The 27534-nt window shown below is 39.6% G+C and overlaps 2 protein-coding genes and 1 non-coding gene across 3 annotated transcripts in view; 2 read left to right on the top strand and 1 right to left on the bottom strand.

Annotated features, from left to right (window-relative positions):
* The first annotated feature begins 2449 nt into the window (after positions 1–2449).
* The window catches only part of Ank2 (ankyrin 2), a 555326-nt gene continuing 530241 nt past the window's right edge, over positions 2450–27534 (top strand). The window contains exon 1 of the mRNA XM_047565837.1: positions 2450–2604. The gene's annotated coding sequence lies outside the window, so the exon portion shown is untranslated. The remainder of the gene's footprint in view (positions 2605–27534) is intronic.
* On the top strand, positions 10925–10998 carry Trnas-uga (transfer RNA serine (anticodon UGA)). Its single transcript has one exon. It is a non-coding gene; the product is annotated as a tRNA-Ser (tRNA).
* Positions 15288–17346, bottom strand: LOC124994117 (lysosomal cobalamin transporter ABCD4-like). Its single transcript, XM_047565862.1, is given in 5 exon segments — positions 15288–15545; positions 16085–16299; positions 16301–16906; positions 16908–17080; positions 17083–17346. Coding segments are annotated over 5 exon segments (1398 nt in total). The 5' UTR covers positions 17302–17346; the 3' UTR covers positions 15288–15360.

Genomic DNA, 27534 nt, shown 5'->3' with positions numbered 1-27534 from the left:
AACTCAGGGGTGCTACATTCCCAGCCCTTTTTACTTCATTTTGATACTTGGTCTCACTAAGTTGCTCAGGCTGGCCTTGAACTTGTAATCCTCCTGATTCAGTTTCTTGAGTTGCTGGAATTTCAGGCAACTCTGCCTAGTCTGGCATATTATTGGTTATTAATGATTAACTCAATCTCCGGCCCCTCTTCCCTTCCTGGAGGTGAGAAAATTCCAGACCTCTATCATATCACAATGAGCACCCATGCTAAAGGCATCCAGAGCTGGCCTGTCTCCCCCAACCGAGAATTGCCTCATTAGCATAAACTCAGTTATGCTTGAAAGGGGTTTTTACGAATAGCAAAATATACTCATTTCATCACCCAGGAAATTAGAAAGGGTTTAGGAGATCTATGACAGAAACCAGAATTGAAGATCAAAGAAAAGTTTTTTTTCTTTTCTTTTCTTTTTTTTTTTTTTTTGAGATGGGGTCTCACTGTGCTGCCCAGGCTGGCTTCAAACCTCTGGACTCAAATGATCCTTTTTCTTCAGCCTCAGCAGTAGCTGGGAAAACAGTGTACACTGCCAACACTGTATTATTTCCTTTTTTTTTTTTTCCCCTTGGGACTGGGAATTGAATCCAGGGCCTCAAGCATGCTATGCAAAAGCTTTATCACTGAGCTATATCCCCAGTTCCCTTATTTCTTTTCTTTTCTTTTTCTTTCTAAAAAATTTTTGTAGTTGTAGATGGACAGCATGTCTTTATTTTATTTGTTTATTTTTATGTGGTGCTAAGGATCGAACTCAGTGCCTCACACATGCTAGGCAAGCACTCTACCACTGAGCCACAACCCCAGCACCCCCTTATTTCTTATATCACAATATCAGAGTCAATTCCCTTAGTTTCATTATGTATTTAACACCTATTGTATTTAAGTCACTAAAAATGATACCAAAGTACAAAATATTAAATGAGTTTATAGGTTGGTTAGAGATATTCTGTTTTTACACAATTATCTGAAATATGGTTAATAAATCAAATGCACAGAAGTAATGCAGTTAAGACAAAGAAAGTGAATTCTCTCCACTAGGAACGAATGATGTTTTTGGCCACGGCTGTCTAACTTTCTTATGATTTTGCTTCACACAGTTTTGATAGTTTGGTTATTCTTTTAAAGTTTACATTTATTTCCATTTACCATAAAGAAATCAAGATAAACATGGTTTTGTTAATATCTTTCAAATTCAGCATTAAGCATAGAACATTTTGTAAAAGACTTGATAAAGATAATGCTTTCTTTTCCTATCACAGTAGTAGAATTAGAAACCCTGTGACAAATATTCGACCTCTCTTTCCCCCACCCCCCACTTCCATACTCTTATATTCTTTTTTGGTACTGGGTAAACAGTAGGTGATCAATAAATGGTTACTGAATGAATCATTTGAATTTGCACCATTACTGAATTTGAGTGTGATTAGCTGATTCTTTCTTCCTGCTTATCTATCTGTCTGTCTAGGTCTATAAGTCTATGTCTTTTATTTATTTATTTATTTAGCTGTTGATGGACCTTTATTTATTTATTTATTTTTTTTAAACATTTTGTTTTAGTTGTAGGCAGACACAACACCTTTATTTTATTTTTATGTGGTGCTGAGGATCGAACCCAGGGCCTCATGATGCTTGGCAAGTGCTCTACCTCTGAGCCACAACCCCGGCCCGGACCTTTATTTTTATTTATTTATATGTGGTGCTAAGAATTGAACCCAGTGCCTCACACATGCTAGGTGAGTGCTCTACCACTGAGCCATAACCCTGGTGGTCCCTGTAAGTCTATTTCTGATTGAGTGTATGTGAGTCCCCTCACAGTGGAATCATTGTATGTTGTATTGTGTCTAGTGGTTAAGATTGTCCATGAACCAAACTTAATGATGACTAGCTTAACACACACCCACCCATCTGCCAGTATTTTATGACTTAAACATATATACATATATAAATATATATATTATATGTGTGTATTTATCAACAAACTTAAATATAAAAGGTGACTTATTGAAAGGTGGTGGGGTAGTGGTGGCAGTGATTGGCAGATGAAATCGCTCCCATGGCACTGGCATCCTGGCTGTAGCTTGTTCCTCAGCTTCCTTGAACCAAGCTTGGAACTCTAATTACTTCCCATACATAGGATAAATTCAGGCTGCAAACAAATCCAAGTGCTTTTTGTGCTTATTTTTTCCTTCTGTTCCTAACAGAAGGAACCAAACCAAAAAAATATTTTGTGAGAAAACAACAGTCCTTACTCTGTACCACTTGCTTAGATGCAAGCCCAGGCACCCGATGATGCAACCCGCGAGTGTGGAAGAGGCTGGCGGATGGGCTGTCACGTCTGGCTGATCTGATGTCAGAGTAGATCATGTGGTGCTCTGTGGGCAGCTGGGACTGGCCCGTGGAAAGCACATGGATTACAGTCTGAGGCTGTAATGGGAAAGTCGGTTCCTGGGCTGCTGTCTCATAGACGTCAGCCTGCAAGGAAGCTGGGGGCTCTCCGACTTGCCCTGCTCTGGGGCCCCTCCTGCGGCGTGACTCACAGGCAATTGCAGAGAGAAGCTGCTTGCTGCTCCCAGTAAGTGCTTAAAGACCGTCTTTGTTCAGAGCGTTTTTGGAAGCGGGGAGGAAGTGTTGGTGTTGATGAGGGATGTTGGAAGTCCTTTGTAAATCTCCCTCGTAGGAGCTGGGCTGGGCAGCATTGCTTTACATGCCATCCTGGAGTTCAAAGGCAATGCCTGATGTGCAAATACCCACAGCGCTGATTTTGGTTTGTTCTCCACGTGATGTGTTTTTCTGCTTTGCGATTTCTATTTTTGTAATTGTAGGGAAGATTTTTTAGGTCTGGTTAGAGTGAAGTGATTTCAGATTCCCACACCCCGAGTGGACGTGGTGTTCTCTGTATGGTAAGCAGGGAGAAGGGATAGAGGGTGGTGTCTCTCAGTTAGAAACACCGCTTTTGTATTAAGACATCTGCTGTGTTTGTGCCAGGCAAATATTTAGTGATAACCACTCTTTCTGTGCTTTGGGTGAGTAGGTGATGAGAGAGAAAGCAGGATGATCAGTGGTAAAGAGATATGACTCCTTTTTGGTAAATAACAGTCCTATTAGTAAATTACCTTTTTTCATGGTTAAAATTTCTATTAGGTAGTGTCAGTTGGCAGAACAGGTGCTGGCAGTAGAAGAATGATGGGGTTCTTACTCCTTTTCTCAGAAAACACATTATCTTGCCTGCCTTAAAAGCTCAATTCAGGAGTGGTGAGAAGTGTGAGATGTACAGCTTTCTATGCACTGTTTTTTGGTTTTGGTTTTTTGCATTTTTTGCTGGTATCAAGTATATGCCCATATTCATGCATCAGGAATGATTCTCATCTCTATGGTGTTTTAGGTGTGGCCTTTTTGGAGAGCATGAGAGTAAGTCCAAAAACATATTACTCTTCCTTCTGGGCATATAACACTAAATCTACTTTTAGAATGAAAATAAATGTGAGTGGATAGAAGATAGAAGGGGAATTTAGAAGAACAGATTGTTTATTTGCCCTGGCACTTTTCTATGAACACACCTGATAGAGTTTTAGGTCAAGGCATATGGTGTCCCCTAGAAAGACAATAGGCAAATAGTTTGGCTATGTCTTTAAGCATTGGAAAATCTTTCTTTTGCTTCATCTTCTTTTTTCTTTTCTTTTTAAAGGGATAATCCCTTTTCCTGAATCACTGCACAAACTGTACACTTTGGAGCTAAAGACTGATTCTAGAATTATTTATGTATTGAAGAAACTTTTGGGTGGGAAAGGTGATGGGATAGAAAAAAGAAGTTAGCTCAGATGAGGTTCCTTCTTTCTTATAGCCTTTTGCAATCAATGGTTTAAGTCACAGAATACTGCACAACAGACAAGAGCTTGCCCCACCCATAGTGTGGTGAACATGATCATTCACTTGCTATTATATTTCACTGAACTGTGTAAGTGCTAGTGCATAATAGCTCTCTGAGCCCTGTGTGTTACAGGTATGAGTCAAAGAACATGAAGAATCCCTCCATCCACCTTGTTCTCCTTCCATAGCGTTGAGTGAAGCTAGATGTGTCCTGGAAAGGGCCTCTACTGCTGCATGCCTTGTTAATCATTGCATTTAGGTGAGCGTGGTATGAGGAATGTTTTCTGACCCAGTTCTCTCTCTGCCTTTTCTGACCAGCCCAAGACCACACCCCCTTTTTTGGCTACATGCCAAAGACTCTCTGAGGGGGGGAGTCTTATAAAATGCTGCCCATACTTGGACACACTGATTCCTTGGTCATAAAACCCAGGAGCTCTTGTTTGTCAGTAGACATATGCCATCTGCTTCTCAGGGGGAAATTCTCATTTATGGGGGTTTTAGATATTCTTTTATTAAAATTTAATATATTTCCAGCTGTTCAGGAAGCTGAGGCAGGAGGATAATAAGTTCTAGGCCAGCCTCAGCAACTTAGACTCTGTCTCTAAAACAAACGAACAAACAAACAAACAAGAATGGGACTTGGGATGTAGCTCAGTGGTAGAGTGTCCCTGGGCTCAATCTCCAGTACCACCCCTCACCCCCCACAAATTAATATGAGTAGAAATGGAAGCAAGTCATCCATTTTGCTGTCTCACACAAGCTGGTTAACATGTCTGTCTTACTCCTCGAGCTAAGCAGGCTACATTCAATACACATGGGCTGCCTGTACTCACATTTCTATTTTTCAGGGAGGGCATTGCAGTTAGGGACTTAGAGCTGACGTAGATTTAAGAACTGACAAACAATTAATCCATATACTTCATAGGCAGGAGAACTGGCCAGAGCTATCTGTCTACTGAGTGACAAATCAGGACTAGCACTCAGATCACCTGACTCTGGCCGGTACTACTTCTGCATAATACACCCCAAGGGGGCAACTTGTCCTATAAAAATTGGCATTTTTTTTCAATTTCAGATCATTTTGCAACTTATTTAAAATTCTGTGGTATTACTAAGATAGGAAAATCACTGTAATTTCATATCCCTTCCCCCAAAATGTCTAGGACTATATTGGAAGTCCATTAAGATGAAAAACAAGTTCTGTTTCTTGAGGAGAGAGTTGCAAGAATATATTCTTTGTGGGTCATGTGATCAGAGTTTTCCAATCTTGGCTTAATGGGAATATGACCACCCTAATTAATGAGGAGAATTATTATTTGGCATGGCAAATCACATACCATGAGAGCATTCAGAATTATCCTATTGATACATTTCTTTGAGTTGTGTTCTCCACTAGCCCTCACTCTCCTTGAATGCTGATAATTGAATTCAGAATCTCATGCATGGGAGGCAAGTGATCTATCACTAAGCCACATCCTTAGCTCTTAATTTTTTTTAATGCAGATCTATTCATGCTGATATATTTAAAATTATTTAAAAGATATTTAATTTAAAATAAAGTTTCAGATAATGTGTTTCTCTTAAAATTAATGCTAGGCCCATAAGAGATTTTAAATATTTATTTGTTCATTGAATATATCCAAAATATAAAACATTAAAACAATACCTGTGGATATTTATTTGTTGGTTTGTTTGTTTTTGATGCTGGAGATTGATCTCAGGACTTTGTGCATGATAACTAGACATCTACCACAGAGCTACACCCCTACCCTCTAATGATATTTAAAAGGTAATTCAATGTGAAGTCTATTCCATAATGTTATTAGAATGTCCATTTGTTAATTATTCAGTCTAATTTTTGTCAGGGTGAAATTCACATATTTGCTTGTAATCAATATAAATACAAATAAATGTCATATGCAATGCATCTATGTTAATGCAGTTAGTAAAAGCAATAAACACAAAATTATATTGGGTGTTGTTTAATTACATTTTTTTAAAAACCTTAACTACAATATAGAAACCCTCTGATATATCCTTGAAGTGTAGTAATCAGTTTCTTCTGGTCCAGTGAGGGCATCTTTTCATTCTAGACATTAAACTATAGTGATATATTGAGAGAAATTAGTTCTAGTAGCTTTGAGAGGTTGCAAAAGGAATAATTATAACAATGATCTAAACAACCTTCACTCTGTAACTCAGAAACAAATGGCTGCATATGTGACCTTTCTGAATGGTGAAGATCTTCAAGGAAGCCTCCAATTACCTATTTATATTAAGCTTCAGTTATGGAGGGGGAAAAATCAAAGAAAAAGAAATAAGGTGTTAATGTTTTTAATTGGGACAGATAGAAGCTCCCAATAAAGATATCATTTAGTTTTAAAAGATCTAACTGAGAGGAAATGCAAAAACTTAGGCAAAAACGTTCAGTAGAGGCTCAATACAGTGAATAGCTGCTGTACCCATTGTAAATTTTACTTTTAAGGTCTTGGGTCCTTTAACTGATTGCATTTGGGCAGAAAGCACAAGCAAATATCTCTTGTTGTAAACAAAGAAACAGATTTAAGTTAATGCTAATGTGTTCACAGCCAGAGCCAAAAGCTTTTCAGGGTTATTATAACACACTGGGCTCCTAGCCCATCCATCTAAATGTCTAAAGTAGACTAAAGTTATGGATCAGCCCATTGTATACACCATTCCACATGAGAGCCAGATGCTACTGTTTACTGTGCTAGTAACTTAGCCAGAGTCAATGTGAAATCTGAGCTTACTATTTGGGGTCAATGAAAGTTATACATGAAAAAAAATTTTCCATATATTTCCTATAGTTCAATATGTATTGATTAGTGCTATTTAAAAAATTTTTTTTGCAACAATTTCTTAAACCTAATATACACCCTACTACTGTCTAAACTACTGAGATGGAGAGCTTCCTTGTAAAACTGTGTGCTTATTGTCTTTTGGACCTTGGGTGAGATGTATGTCTTTAATATATTTTTGTCCTTTGTCTTGAGCATAGAAAAGAAACTATGAAAATCTATCTGCATAACAACCACATTTGAATATGTAGATACCACATGCCTTGGAGATGATTTGCTAGAAAACCAGTTCTGTGTCTATTGACTTAGAGAAAGACTATCTTGCTGTCCTCAGTGGGAAAGAAAATTCCACTATTTAGGACCCGGAACTGAGGGCTGGGGATGTAGCTCAGTGGTAGAGCACTGGCTTCCCATGTGCCAGGCCCTGGACTCAATCCCTAGCATGGCAACAAAAAGAAAAAAAGACCTAGTGTTGGGTTTCTTGACATTGTTAGATCCTTTATTCCTTTATTCCTTCACCCTGTGCATTTGACTTGAGCCCTTTTGGATTAGATTTATTTATTTTAAATTTTGGATTAGATTTAATTATGTTCATCAGTTGTGGTGTAAGATGGTTAAAATTATGGGAAATGCTTAAAAATAATATATACTTGTCACTTCTCCTGTAGGTATCTAGAAGACGGTCCTTGCAGCAAGTTTTTTTTTTTCCTTTTACCCCCCCCCCCACACACAGCAAATTCTTTTTATTTTTTTTGCGGTGCTGGGGATTGAACCCAGGGCCCTGTGCTTGCAAGGCAAGCACTTTACCAACTGAGCTATCTCCCCAGCCCCACAGCACGTTCTTAATGCAAATATCGGATTTTTCCAAAATTATAGGATCTTATTTATTTATTTTTTCCTCTTCATAGTGCTGGGGTCAACAGGGTATCCCATGTGAGCTATATCCTCAGCCTGAGGACCTTCTTCTTTTTTTTAGACTTTCCTACATCAATTATATTTAAAACACAAAGAAGTAGTTTTCTTTTTGTAATGGCAAATGGTTCAAATAATGCTGAATGCAAATCATTGACTAATACAGACCTTTAAAGACCTTTAAAAATTATTATTATTATTTTTTTGCAGTTTTTTTTTTTTTTTTTGAACCCAGGGCCTTGTGCTTGCAAGGCAAGCACTCTAACAACTGAGTTATATCCCCAGCCCACAAAATTATTAAAAAAAAAAATGAATAAAGGTTATATACAAAAGGGACCAGGAATCTATAAGCTAATTCCAAAAATGCAAAGAGTTCATAAAAATCTGTGGTTACTAGAACCACCACTGCTTTGAAGAAGGGCTATCATACAGCATTCAGTCAGCTGAAGATGGATTGGTAGACATTTGTCTGTATATAAATTTCAAGTCACTTTTACTTGCGCAGAATCATCCAGATCTTCCTAAGACTGAATGGGCAGTACTATGACTTTGTTCCTTTTCCATATTCCCAAAAAAATCTCTGTAAAGTTCAGCTCTTTTTTCCCTTCACATTTTTTCATTGGTGCATTATACATAATGGTGGGATTCGTTTATGCATATTCGTACATGCACACAACATAACAATATAATTTGGCCAGTGTCACTCCTCAACACGTCCCCCCTCTGAAGTTCAACTCTTTTTTTTTTTTTTTTTTATTGTAAACAAATGGGTTACATGTTGTTTCTCTATTTGTACATGGAGTCAAGGCATACCATTTGTGTAATCATAAATTTACATAGGGTAATGTTGTTTGATTCATTCTGTTATTATTTTTTCCCTTCCCCCCCACCCCTCCCACCCCTCTTTTCCCTCTATACAGTCCTTCCTTCTTCCAAACCCTAAACCAAACTCTAACCCTAACACTAACCCCTCCCACCCCCCATTATATGTCCTCATCCGCTTATCAGCGAGATCATTCGTCCTTTAGTTTTTTGAGATTGGCTTATCTCACTTAGCATGATATTCTCCAATTTCATCCATTTGCCTGCAAATGCCATAATTTTATCATTCTTCATGGCGGAGTAATATTCCATTGTATATATATGCCACAGTTCCTTTATCCATTCATCAACTGAAGGGCATCTAGGTTGGTTCCACAAGTTCAACTCTTGATGAGACACTTACAACAGCAGTTCCTTAGAAGACAACATGAGAGACAGGTGGTTTCAATCTCCTGATGAGAAACACAACTTGCCATCTACAGCAAAATATCAAAATGGCTAAGTCCTTTTTTCTTCCTCCTTCTGATTAGGCACAATGTGTCTTCTTTTAAGACTGCTATTCCCAGTCACACTTGTTTACAACTCTAAACCTTGAGGTGATCTGAAGGAGACCAACATCAAGAAAAGAAAATTCAATTCAGAAATGAAGAAAACTGAAAGGTATACAGTACACCCTCAGAACATCCTAATGTTTGTGCTACAGCACAATTTAGTGTACTACTATGATCCACAGTTAAATAGTGGCAGCTTGAATTTGAGCACCAGCTCTGTAACTTTCCCTTGGAGATTAATATTATTGGGTTCTTTAATAAAAAACAAACAAACAAACAAAACACATTAAGCCAACTCTAACAGAGTTGGAAGCTGAATTGAAAAGAAGGTTGCCTCTTTTTATTGTCTCAAAAAACATTTTGTCCAGAAAAGACTATGGTTTCTCCATATTGTATATTCTAGGCTTACTAAAACCTAGTTGATATAAGTAAAATAGATTAATTTGAAGTTACTAATTCTAACAGAAAGGCTTCTTCCTGATATTGTATGATATTCAATTTCAGAATAAACTAAGTCCTGTGAGAACATTTGGCCCAGATGTTACTAAAAATAATTGTTGCTCTAAGATTTCACACAGAGAATAACATTCCATGTGCTTCTACTTGTTATGCACTCTTGCTTCATTTTCCATTTGGGAATGAAAAGAAGAAATTCAGAAAAAATATTTTAAAACGATATGTATTATTGCTTACAAGCTCCAGTATGTTGCTTCAGTTGATTTTAAGTCATTGGGTTAAAGAACCAACTATTATACATGTGTTCAGGCACTCATCTGTTTAAAATTGTTTGAAGCTTAAGTTGGAAAAAAGTAAAATCCCTTTAAGGACAGCTGGCAGCTATCTCAGTATATGTTAGTTCTCAACACCTAGGTGGGACAAGCAGGTTGAAAGGACAGAGAATGATCTTTAGTGGCTGTATGGTAAGGGAAGTTTCCTTTGGACATAGGTCATTTTGTTGAAAGGTGGTCTGGGTTTCAGTTTGAACCAACCAGAGAAATAAACAGAGAGGCTTATGCTGTTGTGACAATGAAGAGGGGTAGCACAGTAGTAGAACACCCTTGGGTTCAATCTCAGTTCTGAAGAAATATCACTATAGTCCCATTATCATGTCTCAGAAAATTAACAAAAATTTTTAATACAATTCAATATTCCATTATCTTTCAGTTCCCCTTATTTTTTAAGAAATGTCTTCTTGCAGTTGTTTTATTTAACTTGAAAGTTGAATTCAGTTTGCATGGGGCATCTATTTTATATATATATATATTTTTTGTATTAGGGATTGATTCCAGGGGTGCTTAACTGCTGAGCCACATCCCCAGCCCTTTTTTATATTTTATTTAGAGACAGGGTCTCACTGAGTTGCTAAGGGTCTCACTAAGTTGCTGAGGCTGGCTTTGAACTTGTGATCCTCCTGCCTCAGTCTCCCGAATTGCAGGGTTACAGATGTGTGCCACCAAGCCCAGCTTCTTTATATCTTTAGTAATTCTCTTCCTTTAGTAAACAATTTATCAGTTGGACAAGTCCGGTCATTTGTGGAATGCCCACTTCCTGGACTGGTCTGATTGTTTCCTCTGAGCGCTGTTAACTTTTCCTCTGTCCCTTGTATTCCCAGTTTAACTAGACTCAGGTTCAGCACTTCTGGCAGGAGTCTTCCTGCAGGTGGTAGCTGTGCTTTCTTCCTGCTGTATCACCACAGGGGCTCCTTGGGTGATTCTAAGATTTAGGAGAGGAGTTTGGTGGTGTTAGTCTGAGCTGATCATTATAAAGTTCCTCAGCAATAGTTCACCTGATATTTCTGGCATCCAACAATTATTATGGCCTAAGTCCATTATACTCATTAAGAGCTGCAAAATAATTTTCTAATTCTTCCATTCTTTCTGCATTTATTACTTGAAATTGTTGCAAAAGGAAGTTCTCAGGCTGGGGATATAGCTCAGTTGGTAGAGTGCTTGCCTTGAAAGCACAAGGCCCTGGGTTCAATCCCCAGCACCGCAAAAAAAAAAAAAAAAAAAAAAAAAAAAAAAAAAAAAGGAAGTTCTCTTCATATCAACTAGTTGATAAACCTGGGTACAGTTGAGTTGACTTATTCTTTTTAAAGGCCACATAGTATTCTATAGTACTGTAATTAAACAGGTCCCTTATTTAAGGATATGTAGAGTGTCTCTTTTGCTATATATTTTCTTGGTTTATTTAAATATTTTCCCTACTGTATTTACATATAAACAGTACACTATGGAATTTTATTTATTTAGTAATTTATTTTGTGGTACTGGGGATTGAACCCCATATCAGAGCATATTATCACTGAGTTACATCTCCAGCCATTGTTTTTTATTTTGAGACAGGGTCTTGCTAAATTGATGAGGCTGGCTTTGAACTTGAGATCCTCCTGCCTCAGCCTCCTAAGTCACTGGAATTACAGGTGTACACCATCATGCCCAACTAAACTATGGAATTAATAGTAAAATAATTATTGGGCTACTTTTTACTCTGTGCATGTTAATATAGTATAAATATAAGTATTAGTCAGACAGAGTGTACTTTAACTCTGAATTAATTACCTATTTTAACCATGTGACCATAGGCAAATTATTCATTCTTTTTTTTTTTTTTTTTTTCTTTTTTTAAATTATCCTTCCATTTTCTTTAATCATATACTAGGAACATATACTGGATTATTTTAAGGTTTAAATAAAATAGCCTGTCTAAATGTTTGCTTAAGTGCCTAGAACAGAGCTAGCGCTCAGTCAAGTTAGGACCCAGCATTTCTGATGGAACGCTCCTGAATTACTCCTAGGGTTCTGTCTAAACTCATTGTGAGCACTAAAACGAAATAGGATTATTACTATAGAATATACGGCATTTTCTTTAAAGTGGATATGCTTTATTTTTTCTAACAATTCTTGAGAATTTGTGTTTTTTATGTCTTGATATTTCTTGCTCCTATAGGTTCTTCATCTTTGTAACATCTTTGGCCTTACCTCTATTCCCTCTTCTCTAACAGTGGCTGATTTTCTTCCTTCCCCTATGGACATTATTAGGCTTCTGGTATCTTCTCTTCTTGCTTTCTGCTTTCATCCTATCATCTTTCACTTCTCAGAAGCACCATCTGTCCATGAAGTGGGGAGATGTTTTGCACCTTCCCCGGATAGCACTTTGTCCCTGTGATTGATAAAGCCATGCTTTACAGCATTACATCATTGCTTTTCTCTGTGTTCCTAGGTAACATCTGACAAGCACTCTACTTGCATTCATGGATCCCAAGTTTTTAGATATACCAAATTCAGAAAGGTGAGGTGATTGGAAAAGACATGTTGAAGTTAACCTAGAGTTGGCACAGCAGACTGGAAAAGGAAAATTGGCTTCCTGATGCTTAGGATCAGGCTGCTTTTCAATAAAGTCTGCTGAAGGAGTGTGCACATATTTCAGGAACAGCCTGGAAAACAGGAGCTACTTTTGGTCATTCGAGTGTATCCCTTCTGTCTATTTTGACATAAGGTTATCTTTAGTGTGTGCTGACTCTTTGAAGAGATGTTAAATATTTTGACAAATTTGAATGGTTGTCCTAAAGTATTGAAGTGTGTCTTGGTTAAGATGAATGCCATTCAGTATTAATTGAAACTGGAATATTAGACATTCTCACAGAATGGCACTCTTTCTTAAAGAACAAGTAACATATAAATTAAAGGAGAGGGCTGGGGGTGTAGCTCAGTGGTAGATTGCTTGCCCAGCATGCACAAGACCCTGGGTTCTATCCCCAGCTCTGCAAAAAACAAAACAAAAACAACACCCATAAATTAATTAATTAAAGGAGAAAGATCTAAGAACAAGGACACAGTTTATTTTTTCAATTATTTTACAATTAATCCATGACAAGCTAACTCAGAGTTCAGGGACTCAGTGTTAAGACCAGAAAGACCCACATGTACTTGTCACCCTAGATGTATAGATTTTTTGTTTGTTTTGATTGAAGAATGACTTTTAAAAGAATTAGATGTAGCAGTTGAAATTTTACCTTCTACATCTTTTACGCCTGGGACTTTTTCAGGGGACACCTCTTTAAAATGCCTATTTGTGATCTTTCCCTGCCAACATTGTACTTCTCTGTACGTGGAGCAATGGGCTGTTGGTCCCACCTTAGAAGGGCGAGCGTTTTCCCTCCTGCTGTCATTCATTCAACAATAATGTATTAAGAACTGGAAACTATCAGGTAAGTGAAATAAGCTAATCCCCCCCAAACCAAAGGTCCAATGTTCTCTCTGATATGCGAATGCTAACACGCCGTAAGGGATTGGGGTAAGAACAGAAGTTCATGGGATCAGACAAAGGGGAATGAAGGGAAGGTAGGGGGGATGGGAATAGGAAAGACAGTGGAATGAATTGGACATAACTTTCCTGTGTTCATATATGAAAACACAACCAGTGAAATTCCACATCATGTACAACCACAAGAATGGGATCCTGATTAGAATATGTGATATTCCATGTAAGTGTAATATGTCAAAATACACTCTACTGTCATGTATATCTGAAAAGAACAAACAAATAAATAAAGTATTAAGCAACTACAATTACTAGCTCTGGTGCCTTGGGCTGGAGGTACAGAGATGAGTAGGACATGGTCCTGGTCCCTGTCCTTCCTCCAGCAGCTGGTACTAAGTTCAGCACCTCTGCTTGGATGAGCAGGGTTACTGGCATGTGGTTTGTAGACCACCTGCAGAGATTCTTCTGGAGTCCTATTTCTGCTACTGAGACAAAATCTGGGTAGGCTTAGGAATCTGCATTTTCCCCCGGTGACTCCTGTGCATTGACCTAGAGCATGGCAGAAACGAGGTGGATGATGGAAAGAGTGGCAGCTGGGTGGAGGCCATGCAACCCTCAGAGGCAGCTCCCCACCCAGCCTTAATATGTATGGGGTACTCCTTAGGAGGGGTACACTTTGCCTGACTTAAAACTTAACTTGTGAAGAGTGGGTGGGGAGTTTCAGTACTGAAGTGCCTGTGTAAATTCTGGGAAAGTTATTAATTCTGTTCTCTAGAAAGTCATAGTCCTGGATGGAGGGGAAGATTCTGGATTAGGTAGGGAAGCGGTGGGTGGAGGAATTAGAGCCAAGGTTTAAGTTCCTAGAATGTCCATAAATATAGCCCAGGGGTGTCCAAAGGGGAGAGTATAACTGACAACTAATATTGTTAGGATTCATTTAGGAAGAGAAAAATGCAAAGATAAAACACTAAGAGCTAACAAACACGTAGGCATTTTCTTGCTATGCCTAGGTGCTGTGCCAAGCACTTTACATATATCCATGTATTCAGACTTAACAACAGTCCTAAGAGGTGTGTGCTAGTACTATCATCCTCATGTTATAAATGAGGAATCAGAGAAGTTAAGTAATTTGCTCTAAGTCACCCTGCAGGGTTAGGAGTCCAAACCAGGTAGTGTGGGGCAGAATGTAAGTTCACTCACTACTCATTCCGCTGCCTCTTAGAAGTATCATCGTTTAAAATGGTCCAAGTGGAAGTTTAGTGGAATTTTAAACTCAATCCTTTTCTACAGTTCTATTTGAGCACTGATTTCTTTTAGCTTTTCACCAAAATAATATTTTCTCTCCCCAAAGAGCTGCATAAAGGACACTCCTGAAAGTACTGACAACTGGCCTCGTAAATGCCTTCAAGGCTGGTTTCTTCTCTTTCAGAGAAGAAATTACATATTCCTGTTTGCTCTTAACCTTATAATCTAGATGCATATGAAAACCCCCTTTATTGCAGATCTGGTCCTTCACTGCCTGAAGTGAAGACTCTATGCCCTATTTTTTTTTTTTTTCTATGCCCTATTTTTAGAGACACAGCCACCACATCTTAGTCTTTAAGCAAGTGTGTGATAAAAAGAAAAAACTCACAATGCATATTTACAAAACTGAACAACTTTTCAGATTTTTTTTTTTTTTTTTTGCAAAAACACTTTTTAATGTTTAACTTTTCCTTTAAAAAAAAAAAAGGTAAAAAGTCAGTTAATTAAAGTTCAAAATCTATCATTACAAAATTTAATTGGTTCTTGATTCCAGGTCCACACCCTGACCCTTCATTTCTTACAGCGTGCGTACTTTCAAACCTTTCTTCAACAAAGATGATCTTTAGTAATGTTTAGTTGTCAGCACTTCCAGAATACAGAGTCTATGGCCGAGGTCACAGGAGCAGCCATGAGTGGACCTTGATGTTCCCTGCTGGGCCACCCTGGGCTGGGCCCACTGTTGTGAGGTTTCCTGCGGGAGGCACACCTGGGGCTCCTTCTTGCCCCCTTGGTCCTCCTGGTTTCCTGGAGGCTGCTTGGCTCTCCTGGCGGCTGTCCACATCCTTGGTTTTATTCCACTTTGACTCTAGACAGTTCCCATCTTCCTCCTCCACACAGTTTCAGAACCCAGGAGTGAAACTTCTCGAGGCTGGGCTGATGTCCTACGCTGATGAATGTCATCCCCAGCTGCTGACCAATTCTGTAGAGGTCACTCTCCACCTCCTCTGTCAGGGCGCTGGTGGCTTCATCAAGCACTGAGGGCCCATACAGCAGGACAGGACTGCAATCCTCTGCCTCCTCTTACCCAAACTCACCCCCAGCTGGGCCCTGGGGGAGGCTGAAAACTGGGTTGGCTTATAGGCCCCACCTCAGGGAGAAGGTGGGCCAAGGGAGCTGGGGCCCAGGCTCCATCTGAGAACTGAGCACAGTGCTCCCTAAGACTGCTTAATCCAGGGATAGCCAGTTCCCCAAGGTTGTTTCTTTAGAAAAGTCCACACCTGTCACAGGCACAACTGGGGGGATGCCCACTCATTTGGTGGCAGAGCCAGAGAAGTTATATCACAATCCCTCTCAAGGCTGGGATTTGGGGCTTCAGCTGCTGCCAAGGCAAGCATCTTATAAGCAGGTATTGTAGCATCCCAGGGCTGCCCTGAGGTGCCAGCCAAGGTGCCAGCCACTGCTTCTCTTGGGGTCAGAGAGATGCCCAGTCATGCACAGGTGTGCTAGGTGTACGTGAACACAAGCTGCAGCTCCTATGGGCACACAGTGTCTGGCACTGCAGGGTGGACCTCACCTGCATACTTAGGCTGTAGGTAGAAGAGTCGGGCAAAGGACAGCCTTTGCATCTCCCCTGGGGACAGGACATCATACCAGTTCCAATCCACCTGCTGGTCTAGACCCTCTGTTCTTGCCACCAGGCTGGACAGGCCTGCCAATTCCAAGAACCTCACGATACTCTCATCATCAGCGGAGCCTGAGTCTGGGTAGATCTCCTTCAGGGGATATATCACCCCGTATGCTTGCCCAGAGGCCGCCCAGAACCCGCAGCAGGGAGGTCTTGCCCGTGCCCGTATTGCCCGTGATGAGCAGGCTCTGCCCCTCGCAGATCTTCAGGTTCAGGTCCTTGACCAGGGGTATGTCAGAGGAGGGAGCAGAGATGGAGACCCGCTCAAGCAGAAAAGCTGTGTCTGCTGGCTCTGGTGCTGGCCGTCCTGAGGCCTTGTCCAAGTCCCACTCACTATCGTCCAGGATCTCACAGTCCTGCAACTTCAGGGACATCTCCATCAGGGCCTCCTGAAGCTCCCCAATCCTGTGCGTGTAACTGGCCATGTCTGAGAGCGTGGTGGAGAGGTCGATGAGTCGGGTGAAGCAGTTGATGAGGTACATGCACACAAAGGCATTCTTGCTGACCAGGGTGCTCAGCTCTGTGGGGCTCAGGTCTCCATAGACCCCACTGAAAATGGGGATTGTGATGACAACATAACTCAGGATGCTGCCCAGATAGTCAAAGGTGTTGATGCCAATGTACAGCCAGAGCTCCTTGGACATCAGCTCCCTCTGGATCTGAAGGAGTCTCTGCAGCCTGCGGTCTGTTCTCATGTGCTCCACATGCCCTGTAGAAAGCAGCAGGCTCAGCATTCACCCGAATCTGCATGTGCTTGAACCTAAAATCCCCTTCCAGCTTCTCCTGCTGCACCAGCTTGGCCACAATGGGCCCCATCAAAGATTTGTTCACCAAGGTTCCCAGGATGAAATATCCGAATATGCTCACAGGCCCAAGCCACCCTGTGCTTTGGAAGCACTGGTAAGTGTAGTAGGCGAGGGTGAAGGGGGAGATGATGAGCTTGCTGGCCATGCTGCTGAGCTGCCGGCAGAATCGCTCCACATCCTGGCTGATGCGCTGGTCCGGGTTATCGATGTCATCCCGCAGCACGTTGAGGGTGTAGTACACGAGGGCCTGGAAGTAGAGGCGGTGTAGGTGCTCAGTGAGGTCCTTCCTCCAGCTCCCATAGAGCAGATTGCAGGTGAACTGGTCAAAGCTCTTCAGTGTGGAGTTCAGAACGATGAGTACAATAGCCAGAAATGTCAACGCCTTAAACCCATCCAAGTCTTTGTTTCCCAGGACCCCAAAGTATTGGCTGGGGATCAAGCCGACCTGGTAGATCACCAATTGTTCCATTAAGGTCACACATAAAAGAGTCAGGAACATTAAGACATTCTGTGACGACCAAGAAGGAAACAAAACCTTCTGTATCCTTATGAACCGATGGAGAAAGTGTAGATCTAACTTGGGCCTGTAATCCCTGTGACTTGGGAGGCTGAGGCAGTAGGATCAAAAGTTCCAGGTCGGTCTCAGCAACTGAGAGAGACCCTCAGTAACTTAGCAAGGCTCCCCTCTGGCGCCAGCTCCGAGCGCTGTCCCCGGGACCGCCATGACCCGGGATCCGACCGAAGAGGGAACCCCGTCACCCCCAGTTGGGCTCTGAGCAGAGTTTGCCGAGCTCGCGGTCAGCCCCGGGGAGGGGCGGGGCCCCGGCCTCAGATTATTTTAAAAATTTTACTTTCAGATCGAGGCTTTAAAGGTATTCATGTTGTGTGTCAGTAAATGTGTGTAATTAATAACAAATGAGAAAATGTTAACAAGGTAATTTACATTTGAGCTGAAGCTAAGCTTCTGCCATGAAGAATTATTTGACTTGAGAACTTTGTGGGAAACAATGTAATGTCTTTACATAGTGTCTCAGATGAAGGATGCCAGACTTGAGACAGTCTTCAATCAGAAGGAAATTAGTGAACTATGAGATTACTCTTATTTGGTGGAATGAGGAGAAAGAGAGGCCTGCTGTTTCTTGGAAATATGCTTAGTGTCCTCAAAATTTTTTTTCTGGCTCCTTTGAAGAACTACACCCACAAAACACTCTATTTCCAATCAAATCATTTTTAGGTGTATTATCCCACTCAGTGAATACCCTTGCCTAGCCATCTGTAGCTTTACTGAAGGACTGGTTATTTTGAGCTGTGGGAAGATGCATGAATGTTTCACAGGTTGGGAATGATGATAGACCCCACTGAAAATCCAAAATAATTTATTTTGGATTATTATTAATTTAGACTAATTATTTTTTCCATTAAAATAGTAGGTACTTTGTATAAAAATGTCAATAGAAGAAGACATGTTTGAGTAAGAGGTGAGTGACCGTCACTCCAAATTATTATTGTGCATTTATGGATATCAAACCCAGAATATACTAGGCAAGTGCTGTACTACTGGGCTATACCCCCAGCTCTCAAAATTTTCAATATCAACAGATGCATGTTGCATCTCTTAAAATACTGTTCAAACTGAAGAAAGTAATAGCCTTTACCTCTGAAAGATAGATTAATGGTTCATAAGAATTATTTCTTAACAACCAGGTACAGTGGTGATTGTAATCCCAGAAACTCTGGAGGCTGAGGCAGGAGGTTTTCAAGTTCGAAGCCAGACTGGGCAATTTAGGGAGATCCTGTCTCAAAAAAAAAAAAAAAAAAAAGCTGGGAATGTAGTTCAGTGTAAAGCACTCCTGGTTTCAATTCCCAGTACAAAAAAAAATTTTTTTTTTTTTACCTTTAACTATTGAAAGACTGCAAAAACAAATTCAGTGGCTTAAAACAACACAAATGTGTTATCTGACAGCCTGGAGATTGAAGCTCGAAATTAGTTTCACTGAGCTGAAATCAAGATGTCCACAGAACTGTGGTTTCTCTGAAGGTTCTAGCACAGAATCTGTTTCCTTGCTTTTTCCAAATTCCAGAGTTGCTTCCCTACCTTGGTGCCTGGCTCTTCCTCCATCTTCAAAGCACATCACTCAGCCTCGGTTGTCACCACGTCTTTGACCTTCCTGCCTCACTCACATAAGGACCCTTATTTTCCTACCTGGATAATGCAGGATAATCTCCCTTCTAGAAAACTTCAATTTAATCACATCTGCAAAATCCCTTTTGCCTTGTAAGGTATAATTCATGGTATTCATTCAAGGTATTATTCCAGGGATTAGGAGGTGGGCATCTTTGGACAATATTATTCAGATGTTCGGCTCAGATTTGCTAATGGATTTTGTGTGAGCAAAATTCATATTAAATCCACACGTCTTCCTCAACTCTCTTTTCTATTTTCATCCAAATAATTAAGAAGCTCTGTTAAGGTCTTACATTTTATTTATCTGAGAACTCCCAATAGGGGTGTAAAGAGGCCCCAAAAGCAAGGTTTCCAAACTAAGACTCTAGTGCCCCATGAAATGTTAAGAGATATTCTGTGTTAGAAAGTGTTAAATATGATAGTCATTTCATAATCCATCCTACCCATCCTTATCTTCAATACACATTAGCATATGGGAAAGGTACTGAGAATTCTCTTTATATAGTCTATGATGCCAAATCAATTTCTTCCTTCCTTCCTTCCTTCCTTCCTTCCTTCCTTCCTTCCTTCCTTCCTTCCTTCCTTCCTTCCTTTTTCTTTTTTTCCTTCAGTACTGGGTATTGTACTCAGGGCCTTGAACATGCTAGTCAAATGCTCTACCACTAAGCCACATACCCTCCCTTAGAGCTGATGCTAAATGCCTCCTAAATCACAATTTTCCTTTGTATTCTTTCTCTAATATCTAGTGGAACTTAGTTTCTTTAGACTTTAGAGCAATCATCTTTCCAAACCCTGGATAGTAAGAAAAAGTTATGTTTCTGTAAATATTTAGAATACTGTCCTATACACACACACACACACACACACACACACACACACAAACATATATTTACTAAGATAACACAAAATTGTTCTGAAAATAAAGTATCTTGAATACTTTTCAAGAGGTTTGGAAAAATTTTCTTTATGACTACTATCTCAGAATCACAAGACTGGAATATATCTTTAAAAGTTGTATTTGAATTGACCAAATTATGTTGTGTCCATGTATGCCTATGTAACAACAAATTCCACTATTATGTATAATTATAATGCACCAATTCAAATAAATAAAAATACAGTACAAAAAAGTATATAAAATATAAAAAATGTTGCATATATCTTTTCCCTATTTTGGGACAGCACTGCCTCTGAAGTGAGCCAGAATGGTAAATAATAATGTATACTAAGTTACCTAATGGCTCCCAACCATGAAGTGAAGTGGGGCTTAGCCTTCTCCATTGGGTTCGTGGTTGTTAGCATAGGATGGTGCTATGATCTTTGCCAGATAAGATTTTCATTGCAATCCTTTTATTCCTTTATTATGGCATCAATCACATCTTACCATGTATTATTAGTTATGCTATGGACTATCTACCCAAAAGTTCTTGAGGACAAGAGCCCCCTCTCTACATCCATGAACAGGATGAATAGGAGCTATACCAGTGTTTGCAAATGAATGTCTAGAATGGAAATCCTCACAGTATCAGATGTGTACTTCAGTCATCTATCAGTTAATCCATCCTTTTGTATTCTTCCCTGCTTAAAATTGAGGAAACTCATGAAGAAACATAGAGCAAGGAAAAGTTTAAATAAAAATAGGTTAAGATAACTAAGGCAAAGGAAAAATAAAGATTAGAAAGTAAAATGGATTTAGGAGTGAGTCTAGTTATGAAAAATATATTCCACAAAATTTCATTTATTTTCAGGGGAAGGACATTGATTTGGTGCTAAACTTACTAGGAGTCAATGAAGGAAACCATTGTTATTTGATTTTCAGTATCCATAAAATGACAACATTGGTTCCTTACAAAAAACATAGCTACTCCTGGAACCTGGATCAACAAGCAGTTCATCTGCAGGAGAGGAATTTACTGTGTAATAAGAGGAATAATGCCTTCAACTCATCTTTACCCTAACCACAGCAATGTATGTCAGAAGGAAATTTCTTATATCACCTAGTTTATGCTAATACCATCATGCCATATATATAAGAAATACTGTTATAGAGAGGGATAAACAGTGATTAATGAAATCCCATTATGCTAACAAAATTGTGAAACAGTTATCAAATACTTTTTGCAAAAATCTTTAAGATGGGTTTAAAGTTTCATTAGGTTAAAAAATTGAAAAATGCAATGTTACCTAATTAGTAGAATAAATAAATTATAATCGTTTAGTATAAACAAATATTTGAAGATGTGGTTCAAAAATGGATGAACATCATTTACTTAAGTGTCTTTGTCTTTGATATATCACTACAGAATTCAGAAAATAGGACTAGATATTGAAAACGGTGACAAAGCTAATTAAACATAAAATATATTTCTTCCTTAGGTTGCAATTTAAGTTCCTTTTCAGTAGAAGGTACTGACCCTAGTAGACTATATGGATACCAATTATCTTGGAAAACGATGACTTAAGAAGGAGGTGAGAGAATAGAAACCAATTAGAGGAGGGCACACACCTGGAGCCCTGTCTTGGGGATGGGAAGGTTGGGTGGGAATGTTGGGTGGGAGCGTTATGACTGCAGGGATGTGGTGGCTGGAAATAGCATGTCCTCTGGGAAATCAACTACCCCTCATGTCCCTTCATTTGTGCCTTTGTGGGTTTTGTATTGTCAATATGTAATGGAGTCACCACAAATATCACTTTGGAAATATCTATTGACATAAAAATTTACTGAAAATAGTATAAAAATATAAAAATTTGGATTTCCAAGTTATTTTTATATCTTGGGGATTTTTTTTTGGGGGGGGGGAGTGTTTTCTTAATATTTGAAGTTCTATGGTTAGGATCCAACCTTACCTTGACCTACCTTAAATCTGGTGTTGTTGCAGGAAGTGGTGTCCAGCTACAATCAGATGGTAAATAAATCTTATTTGGTACCATCCTTCCTTCCCTTCCTTCCCTTTTCTTCCTTCCTTCCTACCCCCCTGCACCCTCCCCACCCCTCAAATTCCTGAGTATGGGGAAATTGAGCCCAGAGATGCTTAACCACTGAGTTGCATTCCCAGCAGCGCCCCCTCCTCTTTTTTATTTTTTTATTTTGTGGTACAGGGATTGAACTCAGGGGCACTGAACAACTGAACCCCATCCCCAGCCCTATTTTGTATTTTATTTAGAGATAGGGTCTCACTGAGTTGCTTAGCACCTCACTTTTACTGAGGCTGGCTTTGAATTCCCAATCCTCCTGTCTCAGCCTCCTGAGCTGCTGGGATTCCAGGCGTGTGCCACTATGCTCGGCATTTCTTTCTTTCTTTCTTTCTTCTTCTTTTTCTTTTTTTTTTTAAACCAGGGTCTCTCTAAGTTGCTGGGGCCAGTTTCAAACCATGTCAAGCTCCTGAGTCACTGGGATTATAGGTGTGTGCCACCGTGCCCAGCTCTTACTTGGTTTCTAATTCCTTAGGGTCATCAGGTTGTTACTTGGCATTATAGTTAGGGTTTGTTAAGCCTCTGTCAAAAATCCTAAGCTTGATCCTCAAGATGCTTTTCCCAGCTCTCCTCTTTTTACTTCTTGAAACAGTAGCTTTTCCCAATTGCATCTGCTCCTTTCCTTCCCTTTAAATTTTAATAAACTGTCCGGCCACCCTTCTGCTTCACTGACATTGTTCTGGTGAAAGTCACAGAGTTCATTCGTTTCTTTTTAATCTCCATCTTCATTTCCTTCTGCCCCATTTTGTGTTTCTAAATGGACCTTCCTTTCTGAGGCCCTCTAACCTTTCGTGATCTCCTACCCTCCCTGCGGCTGCTTCTTTTTAGTCTCATAAAAAGATCTCCATTCTCCTTTTAGAGGTTGCTGTCTTTATCTTGCTCCCCGTCATGGTTTGGCTATGCAGTGTCCCCCCTCAAAGCTTCTGTATTGGTGCAGGAATATTCAGAGGTGAAATGACTGGATTGTGGGAGTTGTAACCTGATCAGGCCATCCTAGTTTGAATGGACTGACTGGGTGGTAACTGTGAGCAGGTAGGATAAAGGTGGTGGAGGTGGGTCACTGAGGCCATGCCCTGGAAACGTTCATCTTCCCTGTAGTGACGCTAACTCTTGCTTCCTGGCTGCCTAAGTGGAGCTGCTTCCTTCTGCCATGATGCTCAACCTCACCTCAGGCCCAAAGTGCAATTGGCAAAGCCGATTGGACTGAACTTCTGAAACTGTGAGCCGAAATAAGTTTTCCCTCCTCTAAGTTGTTCTTGTAGGATATTTTGATCACAGTGATGTCAAGCTGATTAAAACTGATTAATACACTACCCTAAATTGTGTGCGTTTTTTTTTTTTTTTTTTGGTACTGGGGATTAAATCAAAGGTACCTTACCACTGAGCTACATCCCTCTTTTATTTTTTCATTTTGATAGAAGGCCTAGGCTGATATTTTGGTCTCAACCTCTCAGGTTACTGGGATTACAGGTATGTGCCACCATGCCCAGCTCTCCTGAATTTTCTTTCTTTCTTTCTTCCTTCTTTCCTTCCTTCCTTTTCTTTGCTTATCTTATCTTTTCTTTTCTCTCTCTTTCTCAATCTTTTTCTTTCATGCTGAGAATTGAGTCCAGGGTCTTGTGCATGCTAGCTCCATCAACAGCCTTCTCCTAAGTTCTCTTTCCTTCTTTTTCTGGGTGAGCTCATTCATCTTCATGTTTAAACTAGTAGGTTGATGACTCCTGCATTGGTCAAAGTGAGACTAAGCTGCTGCAACCAGAGGTAGATGGGTCTTTAACAGCATCAAGATAGTGTTCCAATATCCAGAAAGTGAAGGTCAAGATTTCCCTTCTAAGGAAGTTCTAAAGAAGTTGTACACAATGGTTCTGCCCATATTGCATTGATAGCATATAGTCAGGTGTAACTTCAAGAGAGACTGGGATAAGAGTGGCCACATCCTCTGCAAAAACTAACTTAATAACTGCAAGGAAGAAGGAAAAAAGGTGTATGGGGTAATATTATTTGTCTCTGCTAAAATACCTTCAGCACCACTTTCCGATGTGCCAGATTTACAGATCTAGCTGTTTTGTCATATTTCCTTCTGTGTGCCCTGCAGTTACCTCAAACTTCATGTGTAAAAAAAACCAAAAAAAAAACCAAAACAATAACAACAACAACAACAACAACAACAACAAAAAGTTGAACCAATTGTTCTCTCTGGAGTTTACTTCTCCTACCACTTTCTCTAGTTCAGGGGTGTCAGTACTCAGTTGCTTGAACTCATTCATTTTTAAAATTTTTTAGATGTTGATGGACCTTTATTTTATTCATTTATTCACATGAGGTGCTGAGAATCAAACCCAGTGCCTCACATATGCTAGGCAAGTGCTCTACCACTGAGCTACAACCCTAGCCCATTCATTTATGAATCTTTTACATAATTTACTCCTCAGAGCACATTTATCTTGAAATTCTATTTTACCTTAATTCTTGAATCCATCCTACTATCATTGTCTGCATCTATCTAGACCCCCAAAGGCTCTATCTTGTAATCTTTCAGGACTAGTCTTTAGCTCAAGAGTTGTTTCTTTAGATATCATGTCTTCTACTCATCCGCCATTTTGAAAAGTACGTATGGGATGCTTTCATTTTTATTCTTCAGTCGGTGATGACTTTCCATTTGCTCCTGTTGTCTTTTCCTAAACATTATATTTACAAATGGAACCCTTTTTTATTCTTTTTTTTTTGTTGTTTTTTGGTGCTGGGGATTGAACGCAGGGCCTTGTGCTTGTGAGGCAAGCACTCTACCAACTGAGGCCCCCCCCTTTCATTCTTGAAGTAATCCTACCAAAGTTCCTCCAATATATATGTAAATAATCATGGAACTTCTTGAATGGTTGTGTCTTTCTAGTGAAGTTTGAAAATCACTGTCATACTACATTTTAATTCAGATCACTTGCAGTAGTTAGAAGGTCCTTCCCAACCTAGTCCCAGAAGACTTTCCCAAACTTACCTTTGGCCAGTGTTCTCATCATTGTCCCTGCACTGGTCACCATTGTATTAATTGCTTCTCTCATGCAGTAGGCAGTGTGGGTCTGTGTTTGCTTCTTTTCCTTTAGGCACAAACCATGTCTCCCCATTGTCCATTGGGCTCACTATTACTCATCTGAAAGAGCATGAGCTTTGGAGCTAGGAAGACCTGGATTAAGAGCTCACCTGAAGCTTAGTTTACTCATCCAAAAAAGTGAATTGAGTAAGAAAATCTGCATGAAGTATCAGTTCTTTCCTTCTCAAATGTTACTTCTATTCTGTAATTTTATTTCTGTGAGTACCAAAGGAAGAAGTAATGCTTTCCACTCTTTTTTTTTTTAACAGCATTTTATAATGTTTACATTATACAACTTTTGTTATTATCCTTATGTATGAATGTGGTTGTCTCACCTGCTTGACTTTGAGCTTCTTGAAGGTAGGCATTTTGTCTTATTCACCATTGGTCCTTGGTGTCTGGCAGTAATAGACATCAAATAAATTTCTGTTAAATTGAGTTGCATTGAATTGAATTGAAATGGATCTAGAGTAGAAAAATGAAGGTCAACTTATTTCTTGGTTCTGATTCACCTTCCATATAAGGAATGAAATAAGTCTGATGGATGTGCATATGCTATTTTGTAATGAAAAGGATCAGTCTTCTGATTTTGAACATGAAATAGCAACTGCTGGACTGTAAAACAATCTGCAAAACTGCATTTATCCTGGGGTGTTTTGTTTTGGCATCAGTGGGATAGAATGTTGTTTCATAGTCCATGTTTATTGAACCATGTAAAGGATTTACAGGAGCATCTGTATGGAAGCCAAAGTTAAAGTGGGGCACTGTCCCAAAAAGTGACATGTAAGACAAATTGATGTATTCAGGCGTTTGGAGTTGACAACATAATCTGCTATTTTTATGGAGGACATTTTGGCACTAAGTGTAAAGTGTGTATATATGTGACAAAACCAAGCTCAACATCAACTCCCTTCCACTCTCAACAAATTCCTTTTCTTCTCTACTTCTTTTAATGACATTTTCAGACTCTGTCTTATGCAAGTCTGAAATCTTGAAATTATCTCTCTTCTCTCTCATCTCCTATAATTAATAGTTGCCTTTGGACTTAAACTGACCAGTCTCCAACTTGTACATGACATAATTATATGAGCCAATTCTCATAATAAATCTCCATTTATGATGGAAATATCTGTTTTTTATCTGTCTGTCTGTCCATCTCTCTATCCTCTTACTTCTGTTTCTTAACTAGTATGAGGTTAATTGTTTTTTTTCTCCACAGAGCCCCCAATTTCCTGACTTTGCTTATGCTGGACTTTTAGCTTGGGATGCATTAGTATCCTTTAATGACTCTTCTTCTGCCATTCATCTATCTCTCCACCATTGTCTGCTCTTACTTCTTTATACTCCCTCCTAGGGAACGTAGTTTCAGTTCTGACTTGCATGTTACTAGTTCTCCAATAAGCATCTCTGTGTGATTTCATGACCTGAAGGACATTACTTAGGTTTTAGGGAACTGATGAATAGTGCTATCCTCCATACCTGAAATCTGAACAGGGAGACCCTAGGAGTAGGACAGATGAAGACCAAAATGCCATCTTTAGTATTAGTAAAGCTGGAAATGGAAAATGTGACTGTTAGTTGTGGAAAATGGGCTTATTAGTGCTGAGTCTAAAATTAGGCCACTTTGAAACTTATGAAAGATGGGTAGAGCAGAAAGAACTAATTGCTAGGTGTTTCCATCAGAGATGATGATAAGGGGAAGGAGCCATGTTTTCCACGTCCAGCTTTTGTTTCCTAATTCCCCAATTTACCTCCCATGGGAAGGAGTGAGGAGATGGGAATGAGACCAAGGAATTCCATTACTGGACCTCCACCCCTATGGAAGAAGAATGGTGGATGGGAGGACACCTCCCATGCCTCCTATGAGTATCTCCATCCAGATGACCCAATACAGTCACCATCTTCTTTCAAAGCTCTTTCCTTTCCAGATGCTCTACTACACTAGAACTTTGTGTCAGTTGTTTCAACTTTCCTTATAGGACACCAAGTTGAATATTAAAATATAATTGTTGTTCTTTGACATGTTTCTTTTACTTGTTATTTTCCCAATATTACTACCACTATTTTCCCTATTACTATTTTACCTATTACTACCACTATTTTACTGGGGATTAAACCCATGGCCTTGGCATGCTAGGCAAATGCTCTACCACTTAGCTACATCCCCACTCCACTACCACTAATTTTCTTTTTTTTTTAAACTAGTACATTAAAAAAAATTGTTCTAATTAGTTATACATGACAGCAAAATGTATTTTGACACATTGTATACAATTGGAGCACTTCTCCT

The sequence above is a fragment of the Sciurus carolinensis genome, chromosome 10, assembly GCF_902686445.1.
Source record: "Sciurus carolinensis chromosome 10, mSciCar1.2, whole genome shotgun sequence".
NCBI lineage: Eukaryota > Metazoa > Chordata > Mammalia > Rodentia > Sciuridae > Sciurus > Sciurus carolinensis.
Note: the sequence above shows the minus strand (reverse complement) of the source record. Positions and strands in the feature narration are given on the sequence as shown.